The 22,345-nt window shown below is 39.6% G+C and overlaps 1 protein-coding gene across 6 annotated transcripts in view; it reads left to right on the top strand.

Moving 5' to 3' along the window:
- GLI3 (GLI family zinc finger 3) overlaps positions 1 to 22,345 on the top strand; it is a 217,155-nt gene that overhangs the window by 148,148 nt on the left and 46,662 nt on the right. For all 6 annotated transcript variants that reach the window (XM_035318582.1, XM_035318581.1, XM_035318584.1 and 3 more), the window contains 2 exons: positions 881 to 1,027; positions 8,979 to 9,180. In XM_035318582.1, the coding sequence (XP_035174473.1) occupies positions 881 to 1,027; positions 8,979 to 9,180 (349 nt within the window). The remainder of the gene's footprint in view (positions 1 to 880; positions 1,028 to 8,978; positions 9,181 to 22,345) is intronic.

Raw genomic sequence — 22,345 nt, forward strand, 5'->3', positions numbered from 1 at the left:
TGGGTTGGAAGGGACCTTAAAGATCACTCAGTTCCAACCCCTCTGCCATGGACAGGGATGTCACCCACTAGATCAGGTTGGCCAAGGCCCTATCCAGCCTGGCCTTGAACACCTCGAGGGATGGGACATCCACGGCTGCTCTGGGCAACCAGTTTCAGTGCCTCATTACCCTGACAATGAATAATTTTCTCTTAATGTCTAGTCTAAATCTGTCCTCTTTTAGTTTAAGACCATTCCTCCTTGGCCCCCAAGTAAAGAGTCCTTCTCCATCTTCTTTATAAGACCCCTTTAAGTATTGAAAGGTCACAATGAGGTCTCCCCAGAGCCTTCTCTTCTCCAGGCTGAACATCCCCAGCTCTCTCAGCCTTTCTTCATGAGAGAAGTGTTCTAGCTCTCTGAGCGTCTTTGTAGCCTTCCTCTGGATCCCTCATCTGGTATTCTGAGCAGAGACTCCAGAAATTTAAAGGGTTATGGAAGTTGAGCCACATTGTTACCTTAGCAATGGATTCCTTTGGGCCAGGGGTGAGGTAAATGAGAAAAAAGCTCTAGGAAGGTTTTCCTGCATATGGTTAGCTTTTTATGGAATGAAATAAATCGTACTGGTTTCCATTGCTGTCAGCCTGTCACTTTTTGAATCACTTAATAATAAATATAAGAAAATAAGATCACTGAGCTCATTAATACTTTATGCTTGCTGTTTTTGAATGGTGTCTTTGCAGTATCATTGGTTGAAATACATTGACCAGTAGTGCTTACTGCAGATGTTGCATTACATTAAAAAATAAACAAGCTGTTTTAATAGAGAAACCAGAAATGTGATAAAACTTCCCTTTTCGTTTATCTTACATCATTAATGCTGCTTTTTATGTTGTGTTTTTAGCTCCACATGCTGGCGTCAGTCCAGCTGAATATTATCATCAGATGGCTCTGTTGGCAGGCCAGCGCAGCCCGTATGCAGACATCATTCCTTCCGCTGCCACTGCTGGAGCTGGTGCTCTTCATATGGAGTATCTTCATGCCATGGATAGTAAGTGACATTTTCTAGAAATATGGTCCTGCAAAAGAAACCACATTGTTATTCCTGGTCTGACCCAAAAGGTCTCCAGACAGATAAAGAAGTGGGAGACAACACAAGTCTCTTCATGAGGCTGGAAGAGAAGACCTAAGCCTTGACTGCCAGATGTACAAAGGTTATATTGAGTCTGAAAGTAAACTATGAAAAAGTGGGGAGAGGAACAGGACTGTTCCTGAAAGTAGGTTATACATTTTATTTCCAGCAGGGCTTGAGTGCTTTTGAGAATGTCCTTTTCTATTCACAATCAGTAACTCACTTTCATTGTTAGGGAGAGTATTTCCCCTGATGAGCTCTCTGTTAATAAAAGGTTTATGTCTGTTTTTCCATTAAGAGCATATTCCCTTCCTTTTTAGAGAATGGTAGGCATGCCTACAAGTTGTATGCATAGGCATCATAGACTTTGATACTGCTTCTAAGGTGAAGCAGGTTGCTGAATTCTTAAGGATCCTGTCTTAGTTTTCCCTAGTTTTAAGAACATTCTTTACCCACTTCAGCATCTTTCAGACCTTTAATATATCTCCCTTTCTCTGGTGAAGGAAGAAAACAAAGCACACCACTCCAAACTGTTCACTGTTGCTTCTTTTGATCAGCCTTAAAGGTAATGCAGAGTACTCCCCTCTAGTCAGAAGATGCTTGCATGCTTATTGGGATGAACTTTGTTTCTTCCAGAAGGGAAGTAAAAGGCGGTAACAAAAGACAAGCATTGTTGACTCTTGCTTGGTAGCACAGAGCAATGCATTAGCATTAGACCACTTTATTGTCCCACAGGTTTTAAAGTCTTTGTTAGCATGTGGTTTCTTCTTACCCGTGTCCCACTGTTGGCTGCATGCCATAGCTGCTGATCCCTAGGAGCGTGGGAGTTGAGAGGTTCACCTCTGGAGCACATGGGAATGTAGTTCCCTGCAAAACATGCTCCTGGGTGTGTGACATATTTGACTGACCAGTGATCTTTACAGGAATCAGGCAAGACAGATCACTGTGGATCTGGGAAGGCAAACTATTTCCATTTTGTTACCTTGATAATGAAGGATTTTTTTTAATTCAGTTTCTGTTATCAGTCTATGCACTGGCAGTGTGCATAGTGATTTCACAGTAATGTAAATACCTTAAGCCCACTTGAAGAACGTAATAAAACCAAACAAGGAGTATGGAACAGGAACTAATGTGCAGGTTTCAGTACTTGAAAGCTTATGAATGTGATACTTCCTAATTTGGATTTTGAGAGGAATATGGAAAGATGAGGTACACTGTTAATGCAATTGGTGCATATTAATAATAGCTCGCAGAACTGAAATTCTGTTGTGGTAGCATTTCAGGTAATGTAAATCTGCTGCTGTGTTCCAGTTACAAAGAAAAATCCCTAGCTTGTATAAATGGTTCTGACTTCATTGAAGTAAAGGGATATTCTATACTTGCAATGTTTTCGGTTCCTATTGGGAGAGTTTCCAAATGCACGGAGATAGAAGTTCCAAACCACGTATTTAGAGGCAGACGTGATGGAATGGGCCTGTTCAGTCTATAGGAAGATGGATACCTAGGTGTATAATAGAAAACCTAAGAAAATCAGAAGGCACTGCAGTACTCATACCAATCATGGCATATGCATGAAGGACCTTCTTGTGTGAGTAGAGATTATATATGCTGTAATCTGCATAGAATTACAGGTTTTGCATTCCCAAGCATATTATCACTTCTTATTTAATGGGAAGTGTATTGGCCTTTGCCCGTAACTTCATCCCATTCATAAAATGTACCTAAACACTAGCTCTAATAAGGATGTTTGCTGTCACCAGCTTTAGCAGCTATATATTTGAAATGTGCTCTTTAATTTGTTTTGTGTTTGTTTTTAAAAATTTAAATCACACATTTGAGATTCATTATAGCAGCAACTTTTCAATTAGGGATTATTTCAGAGTTAAAGACAAAAATGTGTAACAATATTATGCAAATGGGTTATTTTTAAACAGTAAATAGAGAATTAAAATAAGAACGAATCCTACTAAGGTCACTCAGCTCACCTTCTGCATTTGATGAGAATTTGTTTAGTCAGGCAATAGCTGCTTTTATCTAAATAGAGTATGAAGTTACCCTTTTACTTTGTAAAAACTAATTAAAACTATCTTAACTTGCATGGGTATACTGTAAATTAATTGTCATTAAATAAGAATCTGAATGTCCTATCATTCATCATGCTAAAGAAAACCCCTTTCTTCTTTGTCAGAATTTTACATTAGAAAAGAGAACAAAACAATTAGCAGGAAGCCAATATTAAGGCTTTTTTTAAAACAAAACAAAACAAAAACAATAAGAATGCCCATGTTTGCATTTAATAGCTGAGTACAGTGATCAATGCAAAGCAATGTCATTTGTTTGCATCTTTCTTCTTAAGGGTTTATATAGTGATCTTAAAAGTACTCTCACCTTTGCCCAGTCTCGTCAAAGGAAACTACAGAGATTGGTAGTTTGCCTCATTATCTGCTGTCTAATTCTGAGTGAGTTAACTCAGCGCAAAGGCTGCTGCTCATTTATTCCACACAGCAACCAAATAGATACAAGCAAGACATTGTTCTTATTTTGTGAAGCAAGTCTGTCTCCTGACTGTGTGCTTACGAAGCACCTAGCACAGTAATCTGGCATCTTTACCCTGTCCTGTAATATAAATAATAATGCCCACAATTGTGGATGATATGAATGAGAGAAGGGTTAATCAGAAACTTAAATGTTGCCTAAGGAGGAAGAAACTTCTTAAAGCTCTAAACTTCACTGTCCGTGAACTTCTTAATATGTTGTGGGAGAACAAGGCCAAATTCCTGTATGCTTAATTGGCATGTTTCCTCATCCTCTCACATGCAGCATGAAAAGTTGACCAGAAAGTTCTTTGTTGCTTATGATGCTTTTCTGCTGTTTTGGCAGCCAAAATCCATCACCAAGTCTTCCCATCATCTTGCTTGATCTTAAGGGGTCAGATATGTTACCTTTAATTATAACATCAAAGTAACCAGGAGAGTAGCTGGGGAACTAGCTGTTGCTATTGACAGTAGCAACAACTGTTATTCATTATTGTGGCTGAAAAGATACTGTATGCAAAACCTGTCTTTTAATCATTTATATAATAATAATAATCACATGGCTTTTGGGGTTGATAGCTTCGTATTTCCCTTGGAGAATAAATTGTACTCTGCTTTTGAATTGTGTTTAGTGGAATAATGGAATCATAGAATCATTCAGGTTTGAAAAGATCTCTCAGATCATCTAGTCCAACGTTTAAGGTTGGCAAGCATGTTCCCTGAAGTTTCTAGGTTCAATCAGTATTAATATCCTCATTCTGATTAACTTCTGCCTGTGCTCACTCAGAATAGATTGTCCTTTTTCAGAAGCCATTCAGCATTGGCTTACCCCTTTTGACATTACAGACACTGATAGCAGCCCTGTTGATGTAACAAATTAGGTTTACCTGAGGAGTTGAGCCTATGTGAGAAGCTTTGGATTAGGCTTGCTTGATTTCTGATTTTCAACCACAACTGGAGAATGAATGCAGAATAGCAGAGCCATTCATTTTCCTCTTGCACTGATGAGTGTTAGAGCATTTTGGAAACAAAGACAAAATTCACGACAGCCTTTCATGAAGTGAAAACAAAGTTTACACATATGTGATCAGAAAACAAAAGGAAAAGAAAGAAAAAAGAATGCTTTAACTAAAAAAACAAACAAACAAAACAACAACAACAACAACAAACCTTCCATGTTCACAAATTTCAATAGAAACTAATGCCTTGGATGGCTTCAAAGAAGTTTGATTTAAAGGGATGGAATAAAACAGGTTGGATGAAACTTGATTTAGAGGGATGGAATAAATGATACATGTCTGAAGATTGCCTTATAAATGATTAAGTAATGCTAAAAACTTCAACTCAGAAATCAAATTCATGGGCAAATTTGCTGGATGGCATATTCCATTTTTGAAATTTATGATGGAGATAGATATCTGTTATTTTAGAATTGATCTCCACCCCAGGAATGAGATCTTTTCTTCTGACACCTGCTGGGTTTTCTGTTGGCACACGGTAGTCTTTACTATCTACTACTGGCTTTTTTTTACTATAATACCTGCTCCAAAAAGGTGACATTCCTAAACAAATCTTATCTGTCAGCTTACATTTACATGCTTTGCCAAAGCTGATTTTTTTTTCAGTGCTTGCACAGAGGTAAATGGATTTTTAGTGAATCACTAGTCCTGCATGTTTTGGTTTTAAAGCATTTTATTAGGAGTGTGGAATGTAATGCTTCGATGGGAGAATACAGTGCGCAGACAGACATCTCAAATTGCTAAACAAATATTGAAGTGTTTGTGTTTAAAATAAACGCCCCTGCAAGGCTGAAGAGTTTGTCTTAGTAGTCAGAGGAACTTACAAATTGTGATCTATTCCTTTTTATAGTAATAGACTGAGTAAGAATGATGTTATACTAAATGAATGGTTTAGCAAACATTCTGCAGGGTAATGAATGGACAGCTCATGCTTAAGACTTTTTAAGAATGTAAAATCTAATTAAACCACGGAGATCTGAAAAAACAGTAATTCCATTTAATTGTATTTTCCGCGTTGAAAGTTGTGGCCTCCCCTGAAGCGAATCCCCTTCTCCCATTGTCAGATTCTGTAGAGTTCTTGCGTGGCCTTGGCTGTCAGTTCCTGCTGTGAAGCAGGAATATCCTCCTGTATGTAGGGGACTGTTCACCCTTGGGAAACTGGCCCCATCCCACATATATGGAGGATGCTGGCAATACTCCCATCTAGGTGGTGCTAGAAATGGGCACTGCATGGAGGAGAAGAGGAAGCCCCAAACTGCTGGATGGTGTGGCTAAAGTCTGGGCTCTCTGCAGCCAATGCCCAGCGCTTCTCCTCTGGTAGCTGGAAGAGACCTCTCTCTTCCTCACTGCCCACAGATCTCACACATCTCCCACAGTGCAGGGGACAGGCATGCCCTGGCACACGGCCTGGAGGAGCCCTGTGCAGAGGTGAGGAGTAGGTTGGCTGCTGGCAGCAGCTGGAAGGCAACGGGGAGGTTTAATGAGCATTGGGAGCAGCTCTTAGAAGAGCCATGGCATGACTTAGACAAGTGGTGAAGCAGATGGGCTCAGTCCAGAAAAGGCAGGAGGACAGAAGTTGTTGCAGCTTTTGAGGATCCATGGAGAGCATGAATTTCACTCCTGGGTGATCTGCTGAGGGTGACTGTGCTTCTCTCTAAGATGATAAGAGCTTTCAACAGTTGTTGGTGATGCTTGCTCAGACCCCTCTGAGGTATGGGCTGGAGTACTGATGAGTTCAGCTCGGTGCTGCTGGCACAGAAAATAGTGGCTGATCACAGAAGAAGCAAAACCCAGCTGTTGTCTCCAGTATAGCTTCAAATGAAAGATGTTCAGTTGTCAGTGTTCTTAGTAACTGCTCCGCTCTTTTGATCAAACCTATGCACCCCCTCTAGTTAGAATCAGTATCCATCAGTCCACATTTTGCAGGCTCCTAGCAACTTTCCCAAATAAGTAGCAAACCTATTGTAGTTGTACAGATTCAAAACTGCAATTCAGATCCATCATCACATTTGAAACTGCTCAGACACTGACATCTGTAGAGCACAATGACTCTAAACTTAAATACAGAAATTTAATGAGGTCTTGTCCCCTTCTGAGTATGCCTGCTGCTTCCTTGCTGGCCTGATGAGGTCTGTGCTAGAGGGTTCTTATCAATGTTCACATAACTACAAACAGTTCCTGTCATATACAACACACCGTTGGGATAGTTGGTAATAGATGCTGCTGTGGAAATTGTGCTTGAACAACATCTCACTTTGCTGGTCAGCCAGTGTCTGTCAGGTCTTGTCCCCTTTGCTTTCTGCTTCGCCAGGAACACCTGTACTTAGCCTGTAAAACAGCAATAACAGAGTTTATTCACCTATAAAATGCTCAAATTGTATCCTCAGCTGAGGCAAATTACATTACCCCTACTGACTTCAGAGGAGTTGTTCTGATTTATGCTGGCTGAACAGTCAGCAGATGAGTAGTGGATGAAAGATGTAAGTGTGAAGTATTGCTATTTTTGTCTTACCATAGCATGTATCTTTAATTTCCTTATGAAATACATTGCAGCTTCTTGTGGCTGCTGATCAACGTTGGATTTTATTTTGGCACAAATAAAGCATTTCAGCCTTTGAAAGATACAAAGCATGGCACTAAGAAAATAGCAGATGCAGTACGATAGCAAGCTTGTAAGAAGGAGATAAAAAGGATTACAAAACGTGTAGTAGATTTAGGCAGAAATAAATGACTATGTCTAAGTTTAAAATGATGAATCAAGACTGTGAATGTTCATTGCAAGGCTGAGCAGTATGGACTAAGGCCTCTTGTGCATAAAAGGAAAAACAATACAAAACAACGTATCAGCCAGATGCCAAAGAGAATTGACACCCACGTTGGCAGTTGAGGCAAAACTCAGCACAGATTAGGAAAAGGACTATAGACAGAGGTCTGATCACACAAGCAGAGCTGTAATAAAGTGGCAGCTTTTAATACCAGATAAAAATCTTGGATAGAATGTACAGAGAGAAGGGCAACCCACTCAGATGTGTAAAGGAAAGTGTAATGGCAGACTGCAATCCAGCTGTGTCCTTGCGATTAGACTAATTGCAGTCCATTGGGCTGGTTAAAGTTAGGCACATAAATTTAAATACCCCATTGAAAAGTTGTCCTAAGCACCAAGAGATGAACAAGAATCAAGAAAAGCAGACCCATAATGGAGGCTTGTGACCCATTGTTAATTACAAGCAAGTTACAGATGAAGTCAAGGAGTCTGGGAGAAGTAGCTGTAAAGTAGGCATTAAACCAAAGACCTGCGTGACCCTGGCTGTCAGGATTGTTAGGACTCAGTCCTTTACTGCAGGTTGAAGGGATTAAAAAGGTAGAAGCTGCAGTACTGTTACAAGAAATAGTTCAGTACACAGCAGGGAGGCTAATTCTCTCTTCAGTTTCAACTGAGATGGAAAATAATTAAATAAGGGGAAGAAATTTAAGGTGATCTATCTTCCATCAGGACTGCAGATCGTTGGTTGATGGTAAAGGTAAAGGTAAAATAGACCAGAAGAGGCAGAGATTTTCAAAGCAGCACAGAGAATCTAGAAATATAGTATGTATTTATTTAAATGGTATCTGTATGGTTGCTTTCTCTTTACTGTTTTGAAGAGTTTAATCTTTAGTTCTAAAGAAATCTGGCAACTGTAGGCCCCTGTGCAACCCAACACAAGAATATGGGATCCTGGACAAATTCAGATAAAGCCTACTGTTTATCAATCTAATGCTCTGAATGCCGATTTGACTTCTGTTGGTAGAGCTGGCCTTTATAGTGTTTTTTCAGTACTGATTTTTAGTTTTGCATCAAGTATCGCACAGGCAGCACTACTGTCAACAAAGGAAATGCTGCCACTTCATTTCTACACTATATTTTACAAGTTTAGCTTTGACTGCATGTATTAAATGATGCGGGTTTGGGTTTGATAGTAGCCCCGATCTGAACCACTGTCTCATTGCTTGTGGTTGAATTAATGATGTGAATGTCTAAGAAGCCATCAGATTCATAAATCACCAGAAATGAGAGGGATAACTCATAAAAGTCTTTTCCTTTTGTTTAGCAATTTATCATTTTGCTTGCACATTAATAAACAGAGCTCCCCTGAGGTAAGCCACAGGAAGATAGATTTTTCATCCTAATTTTCCTCAATCGTAGCCAGTAGATCACAAGTGGAGAGAGTGGGCTTGTCACAGCATGTTGGTGTCTTATGACTCCCTCTACCCATCACTGATAAAAAAATAAATGCAATTAAGTACCCCAGTGGATAATTATTTGTGTTTACATAACAGGCGCCAGGTTTCCGAGTCCGAGATTGTCAGCTAGACCAAGCCGAAAGCGTACGTTGTCCATATCCCCCCTATCTGATCACAGCTTTGACCTTCAGACCATGATACGGACATCTCCAAATTCCTTGGTCACAATTCTCAATAATTCTCGTAGCAGTTCCTCTGCCAGTGGTTCTTATGGCCACTTATCTGCAAGTGCAATCAGGTAAGAACAGCATTTTCTATGTATATTGTATATTCTCGTGTATGTCATACACACACACACAGGCACACACAAGTGTGAATGTACACTCACATCTTAAGTAACCGTTCTGTTTTGTGTATACATGTATTTTACAATTTCTATACTGTATGTTCACTAGTGCTTAATTTGAAGTATAAAATATTTTTTTTCTTGCTCAGAAAGGTAACCACAAGGGACATTTTGGCATATTATTATCCTGTGTATGTGTGTGTCTCCTAAGGAATCTGTATTCAGAGAAGTTCTGGGATAGGTTTGTAACTTAAGCCACTTGGGTTCTTCTGTTCATAGATACATCTGAGTGAAATGTTCATACATTACAATCATCAGAAAGTAAAGCACAGACACATGGTGCTGTTCGATTAAAATGTTTCGCTAGAATTTCTTGATATCCATGCTTAAGTTTTTTCATGTTAGTTTGTATATTGAAAGATTAGATTTTCTGTGGCTGAATTATCTTTTTTTTTTTTTTTTTTTTTTTTTTTTCTACTAAGGAAGTACTGTTATCATCCGGTATCATCAGAAATGCTGTGATTTTCACTTGGCCACTTCATTTGCATGTGCAAAAAAAAGAGCCAAAAATGCTTGTTCTGAATGCAGAAGATCAGAGTAGCAACGGAAGAGGCAGGGAGAAATTGTACTGTGTAAGGAGAAAGGAAAGGGAAGCAAACAGAGCACAGGGAGATAGAACAAAAGCAAGAGTGCCGGAAAAAGGGAGTGGAAGAAAATGAGAAACAGCAGAAAAATGGAGATGCAACTGCAGAACATTCTTGTATGTGTGACACTGTTATATCTTAACTGAGAAAAGCTCCTTTGGTATTCAATAAATAAAAAAATGAAAATCCCCCACTTCTCCAAAGTCTCAGAAAATATTGGTTTTGCATTTGTGGCACTCGAACAAAGAGTGCTGCTGGTCCCTGGCTTAAAAGCAGCCTCCACCTTCAATTTGCATTGAGGGAAAGGAGGAAGTCCCCACAGCAATTTCTTGAGATCTAAGAAAAAAAAAATTTTGGCAAGGCTCAAACATGCCTTTCCAGCAAAAATGACACACTTAAAACTTCAAAAAGTGGCTATGGGGATTTTCACTTTTGGAGAAAATGGTGAATGCAACTGGTGTGTTGGAAACTATGAGCCTGCTAAACTTTGAAAGTGACAGCACTGTAAATATTTGGCATTAGCATAAGTGCTGTTGTGTTGGTTTTTTTTTAAGCATTTCTTTTAAATAGTCATGTTTCATAGCTCTGATGTACTTGAATAGCTGTGTAGTATTTCACAGGTATGATATCATAGCTCTGCAATACAACTCTACAATCTTTGTAACCACAGCCCCAATTACCAAGCTCCCTAATGTGGAATATGATTTATATCAGTAGCTGGCAGCAGTTTTGGACCACATCTGTTAAATATATCTACTGTATGGAGGTGTACTATCCCCATTGTCGTTAAGATGGGATGGCACTTCAATTACTAAGCTCCTTTTCCATTGCTTGTAAGTTTGGTTAAGCAAATAGTGCATGAAAGTTGGCATACTCTCTACGCTGGAGTAAGTCTTCCCTCCTTTTACTCTTCCCCCACAGATGGAAATCATTGCTCTATGTTTTTGACACATCAGATCACAAACGTAAGGGCCATACCTGCCAAGCCAGAGTCAGATGAATAGTTTTGCTGAAGGCAGTTGTAGAACTTAGGTGCGGAGACTGTGTAAGGGTGCACCCACCAGCACAATGGGTCTTGTGAAGTGGTGTGACTGGGGACAAGAATGCTTGTGCGACTGAGCCTATGGCTGGCAGAAACTTTCAGCACTCACTGATCATACTTTCCAGGCATGCATAATACAAAATTTCACACAGTTTTGAATTAATAATTTTTTTTTTTAATGAGAGTATTTTCATCATGAAAAGTGGTAAACATATCATTCCATTCTTTCCCTCTGAAAGGAGGGAAAGGGAGAGAGAGCTAGCTTTTTTCCCAGCATTGAAACTCACCTCTGTTGATGCCTTTTAACTTCTCTCATGTAAACCTGTCTACAATAGAGTTACACTAAAATAAACAGTGACATAAGGTATTCAGCCCAAGCCACATTTCATTGCTTTAATAAATTCCAAGACTAAATAACAACAGGGCTATCAGTAAAACTTCATTTATTGCAATTCACCATCTTGTAAATAATGCATTCAGCACAAAAACTGCTGTACTGAATCAAATCATAGGTTCATCCTGTTTAATATCCTGTCTGCAGCAGTGATCAAAATGTAGAAACAACTTTTCCTAGTGTAAAATCCCAGCTTCTGGAAACTTGCAGGTAAATCCCATAGGAGTTACAGCAAGAAAATGGCATAGTTCAGCTCTGCACACGGAATTCCAAGATAGGAAGGATTTGTATTTTAGGCAATGTCAGTATTGTTAACTTTATTTAACATTACACAGTCCTTCTAGATCTTGTTTCCAATCGCTTTTAACTTAGCCCAAATAATTTACGCCCGGTAGCATTTTTTCATGGCAGATGCCTATCTAAAGCTGAGTATTTTTTTTTTTTAAAAAAAGCCAAAATTATTAATTTCTCAGAATGACGTTAGGGGAAACCAGACGTTCCTGTACATAGTAAAAGAGCTCTTGCTACCGTTTCTCTGAGAAGCTAAAATTGGTCAAGAATGTCACCTAGATGCTATAGATATGGTCTTTGCTGTTCCTGAGAGCTTGTCCCATTCAACCTGTGATACTCCCTTAAGAGATTTCTATTAGCATGTGTTAAATAGATGTTTACTAAGAATTCAGCAAGTTCCAGTCCAGGGCCCACAGAAAGGAAGGAGGACTTTTCCCTGCAGCTGCAGCTCTTGTTAATCTGCTACCTCCTTGGGAAGCTTGTGGAGGCGAAGCTGTCTGCCCAACCATAACGGCCTTCCTTCCTTGAATGTGAAAAAGAAAGCAGTCTTCAGAGGAAACAGGTGCCAGACCAGGAACTGTCCAGGCTAAGCACACTCGGACAAATTGCTTGCATGTAACTCAAAGTAAGATTGCACTAGAAGAGAGAAAAAGCTGCAAAATAAGGCATGCAGAAACCAGTCATTAACGAGAATGAAGGTACTGCCCCCTTGTGATTGTGCATTGATACCATCTTTAATTTTAGGGTTGCACGGTATTTTTTTCACAGGATCCCTCCCTGCCTGCTTCAGTGCACCAGCTGAGCCACTTCTCTGGATCAGTCAGAGCTGCAGGACTCTCCCTTGGCTGCTTCAGGCAGCTGTAGAAGAGAAGGGAGTATCTTAACCTGGTTGTTTGCTATGTGGAGACTGGGCTCTGCTCTTGCAACAAAATCCTAGCCTAATGTTGGGCAAACTGAACTAGTCAGAAATGACCACCAGGGTCATGACATTCAGTTTCTTTTCTGGAGGCCCAGCATAAAACTTAATTTTGCAAAGAAGCTGAGTGCTCACAGCCATGGCTTGAAGCTACTGACAGCTATTTTGAAAATTTCATGTGCTGTGTCATGTTGATTAACCCTGGAGATCAGGCCACCATGTCTGAAAATGGGCAACAGCAATGAGTGACACTTACCTTAGTCTTTCTTTGATTCACGTGCCTGTGCAAATCGAGTCCTTCCCCTTCACCTCAGAGGGAGGCTGAAAGCATTAATGTTTTGTGAAGTACTTAGATTCTGCGGTGATGAGCACAGTAGAGAAGCTCAGGAGGGTATCAGTAATTATGTATTCACAGAAGGTTTAAATGGAGTTGAAGGAAGGCCCATGGGCAATACCCTGGGCAAGGAGAATAAAAACATCAGTGTTTCTCAGTGAAGAATATTGTGTGTCTTCTGCCCTGAATGAAGTTGGAGTCCTGAAGGGGGAAAAAAGGTGCATGGTCACATAATTAAAGACTGATGAGTGAGAACAAGAGGGTACAGGCAGGTTAGTTCTGGTATGTTTGATTTTGTAGTCTCAATGCTTTTTCAATCTATTTTTGCAGAGGTGCTGCTACTTGTATTAAGAAAGTGTCTCCAGGACCAGGTTGTTTTTTTCATTGGCTAAAAAAAAAAGGTGCATCCTCTGGCTAAAAGATTACATCCCATGTTTCACACAGCTTTTCAGCCTAGCACCCTCTGTATGATCACTGCAGGATGTTGACGATGAAGCCAAATAAAAGGAGACACATTTTCGGCTGTGGTTTTACAGAGACAAGCATGAGAGGGCTCCGGTCCTTGACATGGGTACTACCGCAGTTTGAATAATAAATAATAATAGTTTAGCACAATCCAGATAGGGCTTGACTTGGCGGGCGCTTTGTCATTGTCAGCTGGCAGCATAATGCTGTATCCTGACTACTGGCTGAGTACTTGAAAAGAAGATGTCGCTCCTGCTGACAGCTAATAGTGGATCTCCTTTAGCACACCAGGTAGAGCTTCTACTTTGTGCATTTGAAAACACCTGGTTTAGGTCTCAGCTGAGAAAGATTATGCAGAAAGTAGGCGTATGAAGCAGCATCAAATGAGGATAATCCTTCATTTGACATTTACTCATTTGGTTACCTGCCTCAGTCCTGCAGTGCAGCACCCCTGCTATTAATCTTTTGTCAGGATGTACTTACATGTTATATCTGCTACCTGTGACAATTATTAGACTTTGCACTTCACTAGCACTTCTTTTTTGAGAGGCAGCATGGCCTAGAGTGATTATAGAGGGGGTAATCACTTCCCATAGTATTAAGAGTACCAATTCAAAACCTTTACAAAAGATTAGCTGGTCTTTAATAAACACAGGAGGTTGGGACTTCATGTTCTGTATGATCTGAAATTCAGAACCTCTATTATTTTTCCAATCCCTTAACAGCCCTACAATACCAAATTTACAAAGTCAGTTTTCAGAAAATGAGGCAAACTCCCTGTCAGCTACAAACTGTTTAAGTCAGGAGCAGTTCCACCTACTAGAAAAGATTTTCTTTTGGTCTATGCAGATGTAACTGAGAATACACCATAGCCATCTCATAACATCTTAAAAATCAGTTTCTTATGAGCAGCATGGGAGCCCTTTGGGATTTCCTCCAAGGTCTGAAAGAAACTGAAAAAGCACAGCAACGCTTTTTTTTTTTTTTTTTTTTTTTTTTTTTCCCCTGGACTCTGCCCCTGCATCCCTGGTGTTGTGAGAACAGGAAGGAGAGATTAGCACAGTGTAGTTAATTACAGACAGATCCTGGTTGTTCTGGCTCCAATCACTTTGATCTGAAGCTGGACACGAGGGGAATGGTGTTGATGCATTTGCCAAGAGCACTAGAAAGAGATAGCCAGGTTTGTAGGGAAAGCTTAGGTGGCAGGGAATTAGTATCACTGAGGAAGACACGACTTCAAGCAGGTATTGGATTAACAATGGTTTACTCATCTCATACAAGCTTCTTACATAGAGCATTTGTGGTAGAGTACCCGTAATGAGTCAGTACACTCCTCTCTGAACTGCATTATAGCTAGAGACGAGTGACCATGTATTAATTGACCATGTATTAATTTCTACAGTTGCTCTTTGCAAACACAAAGAGAAAAGAGAAGAGAAACATACATAAAAACAGAGTTAAGATGTATTGAAAGTATAAAGTTTTTTTGCATAAGAAAATGAAAGTAACTCCAGCAGAGAGCCCAAACAGTCTGACCATGCACTGTATAAAAAAAGCAAAGAGTATCTATTATCAGGTATAAATTACCCAGTTTTTGAATTTAACAGAATGTCTTGTAGTTATAAGATAGGGAGCCCTCGTGTTCTCAGTCTTCATGCTTTTTTTCAATATTTTATATATTCTTATTATGTTTCATTGTATTAATCTCCTTTTGGAGGCAAATGATTGCTTTCAGTCTGCTCTTTGGAGAGCTCTGTCATTGTCCTTTCTGCTGATATTCTCTGAAACAGTCTCCCTCTGCTATATGTAGTAATACTACAGAAAAGGATCAGCAACTCAAACATACTATGGTTTTCTCTATTCTGTATCCCATTCCATTTGTCTTAATGTGTTTTTTACAGTTTCATGTTGAGAGAATTTTCATTCCTCCTTTGAATTCTGCACTGCTCCTTGTGAGTTGGCTCAGTTGGCTTACAGACAGTATATCAATAGTTCAGACTTATCCCTTCAATATCAATATACATCTGGCTGTCAGCGTTGCCAATTCATCTAGCGTACTTGACTCTAAAGATACTTCTTAGTTCTTCACCATACTGCTCAAAACAATGCTGTCAAAAAGGCAGCTTTTGTTTTTTCATTGCTTACATCCACTGCCAGATTGTTGACAATTACACTGAAAACCAAAAATGCCATCTGAGAATTCATATCTAACTTTTTTTTTTTTTTAACTAAAAAAGACTGCTCAATTCTTATCTTTGATTCCACTCTGAGATTGTAAGTTTTAAGTATTTATGTGTTTTGAGTATTTATTAAATGTGTGGAAAAGGACACAATCAAATGCTGCTTAACAAAGTGAATCTTATAATGGACATGTTTAGAACAGCATGGGTAGACCACAATATATTTGGTAATGTTTTGCAAGAAGCTTTGTTTGATAGGATGTACCAGATAGAAAACGTGTTATTTCTGTTGGAATTAAAGGTGCTTTGCCATTTTGTTATCACTCTTATTGGGGTCTAAGTGAGACACAAAGCTGACTTTGAGTGAATGCATTTCTTGCTTTGGAAGGTCTCTTGGTAATAGTGTGTAGTATATTGTAAATGAAGGCATATTTGCAGTTCAGATGGAGTCAAATTCAGACCAGGTGTAACCCCACCAAAACAGGCTCTATTGTAACTAGGCACACATCGCATATGGGCAGCACGGGGCTTTATTCTCTGTGGTCTTGCACCGCGTATAGTTAATCTACAGAAAAGGATGTAATGCTCTATCGTGCCATAATAGCTTCATTTTATACCCTCTTTCAAGAAGTTTGAATGGCAGGGAAGTGCTACAAAGTGAATAAAAATGAAATTCTTCAGTGTTACAGAAAGTTGCATTTAATTCAGGCCCTGTTGAAATGGAATTCTGCAGCTGGCCTCCTATAGAAAGCACAGGCAGAATGCAGGATGGTGATATTCAGGGAGATTGTTCTGGAGATCACCTGCACCTTGCATTGGAAAGTGGTAGGTGTTTTTCACCACACATACACATAAACACGGAATGGCAAGATCTCTGCCTTCAGAAAGCATATAAAGTAACAAGTCAAGCAAAATAAAGAAATACAGAATATACGTGTGCACTCTGCATACACATTTACATGTACAGATAAACATACACAAGATAATATATATACAAACTGTAGATGCATATACCACAGATCCTGTAATTAAAAGGCATTTTGAAGCAACTTGCTCCAGATCAATTTGGTGTTACTAGAGTTTTAAGTCTTTAGACAAGGCATTGGATCCAGTGCAGTATTAATTACAGGAAAGTTCTGGATGTAAGAAAACTGTGCTGGGGTTTAACACAGAGCTCACTTAATTTTCAGACCCTAATATCAAGAGCTAATTAGCACATTTCATGTAATTAATGATACCAGCTTTAGAAACAAAAAAATGCTTAGCCATGAATTTAATTTAAAATAATGTTTACCAGAAATGTCATGGGCTTGCACGGAACAAACACAGATGAATTGTGCAAGATACTTTTAATACAAACTCCAGTTAGGATGCTAAGGATTCCTAGACAGGAATATCACAGTTGGGAGGACAAAACTGTCAGTGCTGTCTGAGCATATAAGGTTAATCAGGTTCTGTTGCTCTCCGAAACTATTCCGTTTTACTCTGGCATCTGGCAATGTATTCATGAAGAAAAATTTCACCTAGCTGAGCAGATAAAACAGAATAGATAATATGGTAAGCTGAAGAGAAAGTACAAACCACAGAGTCTGTTAATTTTAAACTGGTAATGGAAAAGTGAAAAAAGAGGCAACGATGCGAGTTAAATACAATTGTAAAATGATGACTATTATCTAATGGAAACTGAAAAAGTAGTATAATATATGCTGTGCTTTATTAGATACAGGATACATCTCTACAAATGCAGTTAGATGACTTGTCTCTAAGTTAGTGATTTTTAATAAAATGCGTCAATATTATAAATGCAGGGGGATATTCATGAAACCTAGCCAGTTTTGGAAAATGTGTTCAATGCATTTCAAGTTTCAGACCTGCCTTTAGGATCATGCCACATGTCTGGTTTCATGGTCACAGCTTTATTTTGTTTTTCTCTGTACTTAAGTGACAAGCCATAAAACCAACTGATTAATCATCTGCATTGTCTACTCAAACATCAGTGCTGCCATTTAGAAAGCAGAGAGAAAAGAACATAATTTAAAACAAAACTCTTTTTCTCAGTTCTAAAAATGTTGTGCATATTGTAGGCAAAATGCTTCACACAAAGGTGCATTTTTAAAGTCTTCCATCCTGTAACACTCTTTGGTTTCCATTTTACGTCTAGGATATTTCAAGCAGTAAGAATTTCTCAAATCTTTTCAAGGCTGTGAAGTTCCTGAATGTGTTGTCACTCCTGTGACCTGAACAATTTGTCAATATAAAGTTTTTCAGGTTGTTTCCATCAGGAGGAGAAGTAGATGACAGAGTTGGAAACTGCTTTTTATTTGCTCCTATTTGTTTACAAAGACGGTACATGAGTTCCTGTTACTGCAAACCTCAAACATCAGGAGACGGTTTTCTTACATGATGTTCCTGGCTTCTTCTCATCCAGTTCCTGTCCAAGGCGAACTCATTGGCTTTCCCTCTTCTGCATCTCTTTTGGGGTCAGGGTATGAGTCTGTCCTGCTGACCATCTACAGCTTTCCACATCTGCCTGTGCAGTGTTCCTGGCTGCATGTTAGAGATACACATAGTTCCATCAAAAGAGATGCATAAACTTCAGTGTTTGAAGTCAGCTTATGCATATCTGCTTAGCACCCATGGTTCAACTCCAGCCACCCTTTATTTGCATCCCATGCTTTGGGCAGTGTCTCCTGCAAATCAGTTTACTGTGGGATGAATAAAGCTAGTTCTTACATTAGTCCTTTTAAAAATAGGAGCCTCTGAGCATGTGAAAGCCATCACCGTTAATGTAATTACGATTTGTATTATGACGATTTGTATTATGACAACAATACAGTTGTATCTGTAGGGCCTGGGTTTTAGGACAGCACTTAAGGACTTGCTGATGTTGGTCTCACTTCAGCAGTGCTTAAGAGTTATTAGGGATGCTTTCCTGAAAAGCAGTTGGGTGCATTTGTTATATGGGAAGGGTGCTTGTTTGCCCCTTAAGAATATTCCTAAGCAATAAAGAAGGACTTTACAAATCCAAATTAAAAACTAAAGGTGAATTCCTGACCTGCAAAGGTTTAAAACTCCACTCAATTCAGTGAGTCCCAGTACTCATGCAACATTTATTGGTGGGTTACTGCAGCCTGGTTTCTCAGTTTTACTTAAAATGGGCTTCATGCAACTCTTAGGGGAGAGTAAGACAAAGCAGTAACATCTTTACCTACTTGAGCATTAGCTAGAAGAAGCCATGGTGATACCTGATGAAGGTAAGCTAATACCTGATGATCAGCTTTATTCAATATGAAGCCAATCCACTTAAAAAAAATACCTCTCTCTTTGTTAGCTGAGATCCTTTTAGGAATGGCTTGGATCATTTGGTTTTCCTAGTGTCAGTAGCTGATAGCAAGAACAAATGATGGAGGCTACAGAGTACGCTGAGAGCTCCAAGGCTCCTCTATGTCAGGAAGGTCCCATGTGCCCCCTTGCAGAGCAGGAAGCTCCTTCCCTCATGGAGTGAGCACTTGTGTTGTACTTGAGTGTATCAGATCTTGCAGAGCTGTGTGTGTTCCATGTTGTAAGAAAGGTATCTTCAACAGTTTTTGTGAGGATAGGAAACTTATGTCATACAATTCAACTATCCTCAGAGTTTTCATGATATTAGGTTTTCCTCTGCATTTTTGTGTCAGCCTGTCTACTTAGGCACACCTATGTGATGCATAGGAAAGAAGGAATTTTTCCAGGCTTTGAATTCACAGCTGTTTTGCAGTAAATTCTGCAGCTGTGACCAGAAACTGGACGACCTTGTTAGTAGGACAGCCACAAAGTAGCCACAAAGTTTGGTTTTGATTATAACGTCTGTTTTTCTTCTTCTTGAAGTCAGTTCCTTAAAATTTGATGTGCTCATGTAATTGCAATGTAGTTCACTGCCCTGCTTTACCTCCGGTGAAGGGAGTTTGAGACTTTGCAGAGGAGAAGAGAAATAGAGAGACAGACTGACAGACAGGCATGGAAGCCCACAGTATGGAAAAATAAATGACATCACTGATGGGCTATTCTGTCATTAAATATGAGTTATTTAATGTTTAAATAGAAATATTACACATCTTTTTTTCTAATCCTTACCCCCCATAAAACTCAACAACTAAAAAGATAACCTTCATGTAGATTACTAGTGGTCTTATAAACATTCATCTTTTCTTTATTTTCCTCTCCTCCTTTGTTAGAAAAATAAGTCTCTAACAGAATTACAAATCAGAATCTCTCTAGTGGTACAGATTTTCTTTCCTAAGTAGATGGGAGAAACGATGCATAATTCACTTACATTTCTGTGAATCCAAGATGTTTTGGAAATGACTGTTGTTTTGGAAATTGTGAAAGATCGGGGTAGCCATTTTGCACTCTTTTGGCATCTGGACTTTGAAAGTGTTGAGTACCCCACATCTGAACTGCAGCCACTTGAAGGTGTCTTCAAAGAAACATGAAGCAAACTGAGGCCTCTGAAGCCACTCATCACTTTTTCAAAAAATGGTTGTGGTTTTCAGTAGATGTGGACTTGTAGCTCTCAACATCACTACTTTCAGGCCTTGTTTACCACCTCTGAGTGTGAATTTTAGGCAATCACTGAGTGACAGCATTGCCATTATAGGTGCAATTTTAAGCAAACATGGCTAGAATGGCTGGTCAAGGTCAGGTGGTGCCACGGCCCATCCTTCCTGTTGATGCTGGCCTCCTGACCAAAAAACAGCATGGGCTCGGTGGGGCCATCAAGAGAGCACACAGCTGTTGGTCAAGGCTGAGGGATCTCCAGGGGGTCTCAGGGGAGTCTGGGCTACAGAGATTCTGTATGTGCCTTGTATTCAACAGTTATTGGACAAAGTGTGTTAAAAACTTTGGAGAGGAGAAATCCAGGTCTCCCTTCCCAACAGAGCGCTCTGTGCCAGCAATGTTGTAAGTTTTGGTTTCTTTTTCTACTTTTTGGCCCACAATATGAACTTTATTGTTGAGCAGCCTGAATGGTTTCTGAAAGGCAGAGAAAGACCCAACACCTTCTGTTCCTTAAGATCTTTCTAATCTTTTCAGATCAGAAAAACTGGCCAGGTTTCACAATGACAGCATCTCACCTAAGGGTGACATTAAACTGAGGCAGGTCATTTTGCCTTATGAAGAGCTCTCCAGAACCAGTTGGAGAGAATTATTTGAAGGCAGCTGTCTGAGATATTTAAGAAATTCCCTGGTGCCTGAACTGCTATCACCATTTCTGAGTACTCTTCCTCAGATGTTCTGGCTAGTTGCTACCCTATTGCTCTGCTCCCTCGTGATCTCCTTTTTGTTTCAGTCTGAGGGCTGTGAAGTTTGGAAAGAATGTAAAGCTAGTTGCCAGGCTCCATAGGAAAATCCTAGTACCTCAGTCTCAGCCCTGTGCTGTTGGGTACTGGGCAAAAGAAAGATACTAAAGAAATAAAGATTTCTCCTCCTTTCCTCAGCACATCTGTGCATCTGTGTCTCAATATATCTGCTTCTGGTGTCGTTGTTTTCCAGTAAGAGCCCCTAGCTAAGATAATGTCTGGACAAAAGTCAGGAATGCCTGGCTTAGCATCCTACTTCTGGAGGCTCCATGTGGTGTTAGAGAAGATGTAAAGAAAGAGGGCATCTCTGTGGGGTAAAACTTATGCTTTTGATGCAAGCCACGTGTATTTATGTACAAAGGAATAACAAATATACTTACTTAACTTCTAAGCACTTGCACTGTACTGTTCTAAGACATGTCACTGCAGGTTAGCGATACTGTCTTCTATATTCAAGTGGAGCTGCTCTCGTCCTTTAGTTACAAAGGTGTTTTGCCATTGGAAGCATCATCTCTTTTTGTGTTGCTCTCTGTGGGGTAGAGAATGCAAAGCAGGGATAACTGACTAAAAATACCCTGTTGGCACAGCAGTCATTTCCCGTCTTTGGAGGGACAGAGGCGAGAATATTGCCAAACGCCAGTAAATATATATGAAGTACATTAAGTGCAAATTGTGTGCATACATCTTGGGGCTCCTACAGTATTTTTTTGTATTCAGGGCCAAAGGTTCCTCTTCACCATCCAACTTCCTGAGTCCTTATCACCGGCACCGTAACAGCCTCCTACTGAGCTAAAAATAAATTCAGATCGCAGCGGTACCCTCCTGCCCCTCCTGAACTGTTTGAGAGTGATCTCCTGTGCTCTGGATAGGTTAAAATAATATTAGATGCATGTGCTCATGTATCTGTATTCACAGAGTTGATAGGCAAGATCTACACTTAAGGCAGTCATGTCCTGTGGATGAATCCTAAATTTGTCTTTTTACTCTGTAGGATTTGGAGAATACTGCCAAGCTTTTGAACTGGGACTTGCAAAGCTAGGTATTGCTGTGCATTCTTAAAGACCTAGAAAGCAAATAATAATAATAATAATAAAAGACTGTGTTTCTAAGGGTGCTAGGTTCTTGCAGCTCTGAATGAAATTAGACCACTTATTTTTTCTTTTAAACTGATTCAGCTAAGGGGTGAAAATGTCCAAGGTAATAACTGCTTACAGAGAAATAAAATACTTCATCCAAATTGTTTGCACGTTGCATTTGTAGATCTCGGAGGATTTGATAGCATCTTCAGGATGGTGCCGTCTACTGTTTGAAGTACACAAGATTAACTCACAGTGTATGTAGCAGGATAGACGCAGGGATATAGTAAAGAGGCATCGTTTCAGCCTCATGTATGACATTGTAATTGTATGTTTTTTAATGAACAGACCAGAGTAGTTACACTTAGTAATGTTTGTTACTAAAAAGGAAAATGGGTGTTAAATCATTGTGTTCTTTGATGAATGGCTTGTACACTGAAGA

The sequence above is a fragment of the Oxyura jamaicensis genome, chromosome 2 (genome assembly GCF_011077185.1).
Source record: "Oxyura jamaicensis isolate SHBP4307 breed ruddy duck chromosome 2, BPBGC_Ojam_1.0, whole genome shotgun sequence".
Lineage (NCBI taxonomy): Eukaryota > Metazoa > Chordata > Aves > Anseriformes > Anatidae > Oxyura > Oxyura jamaicensis.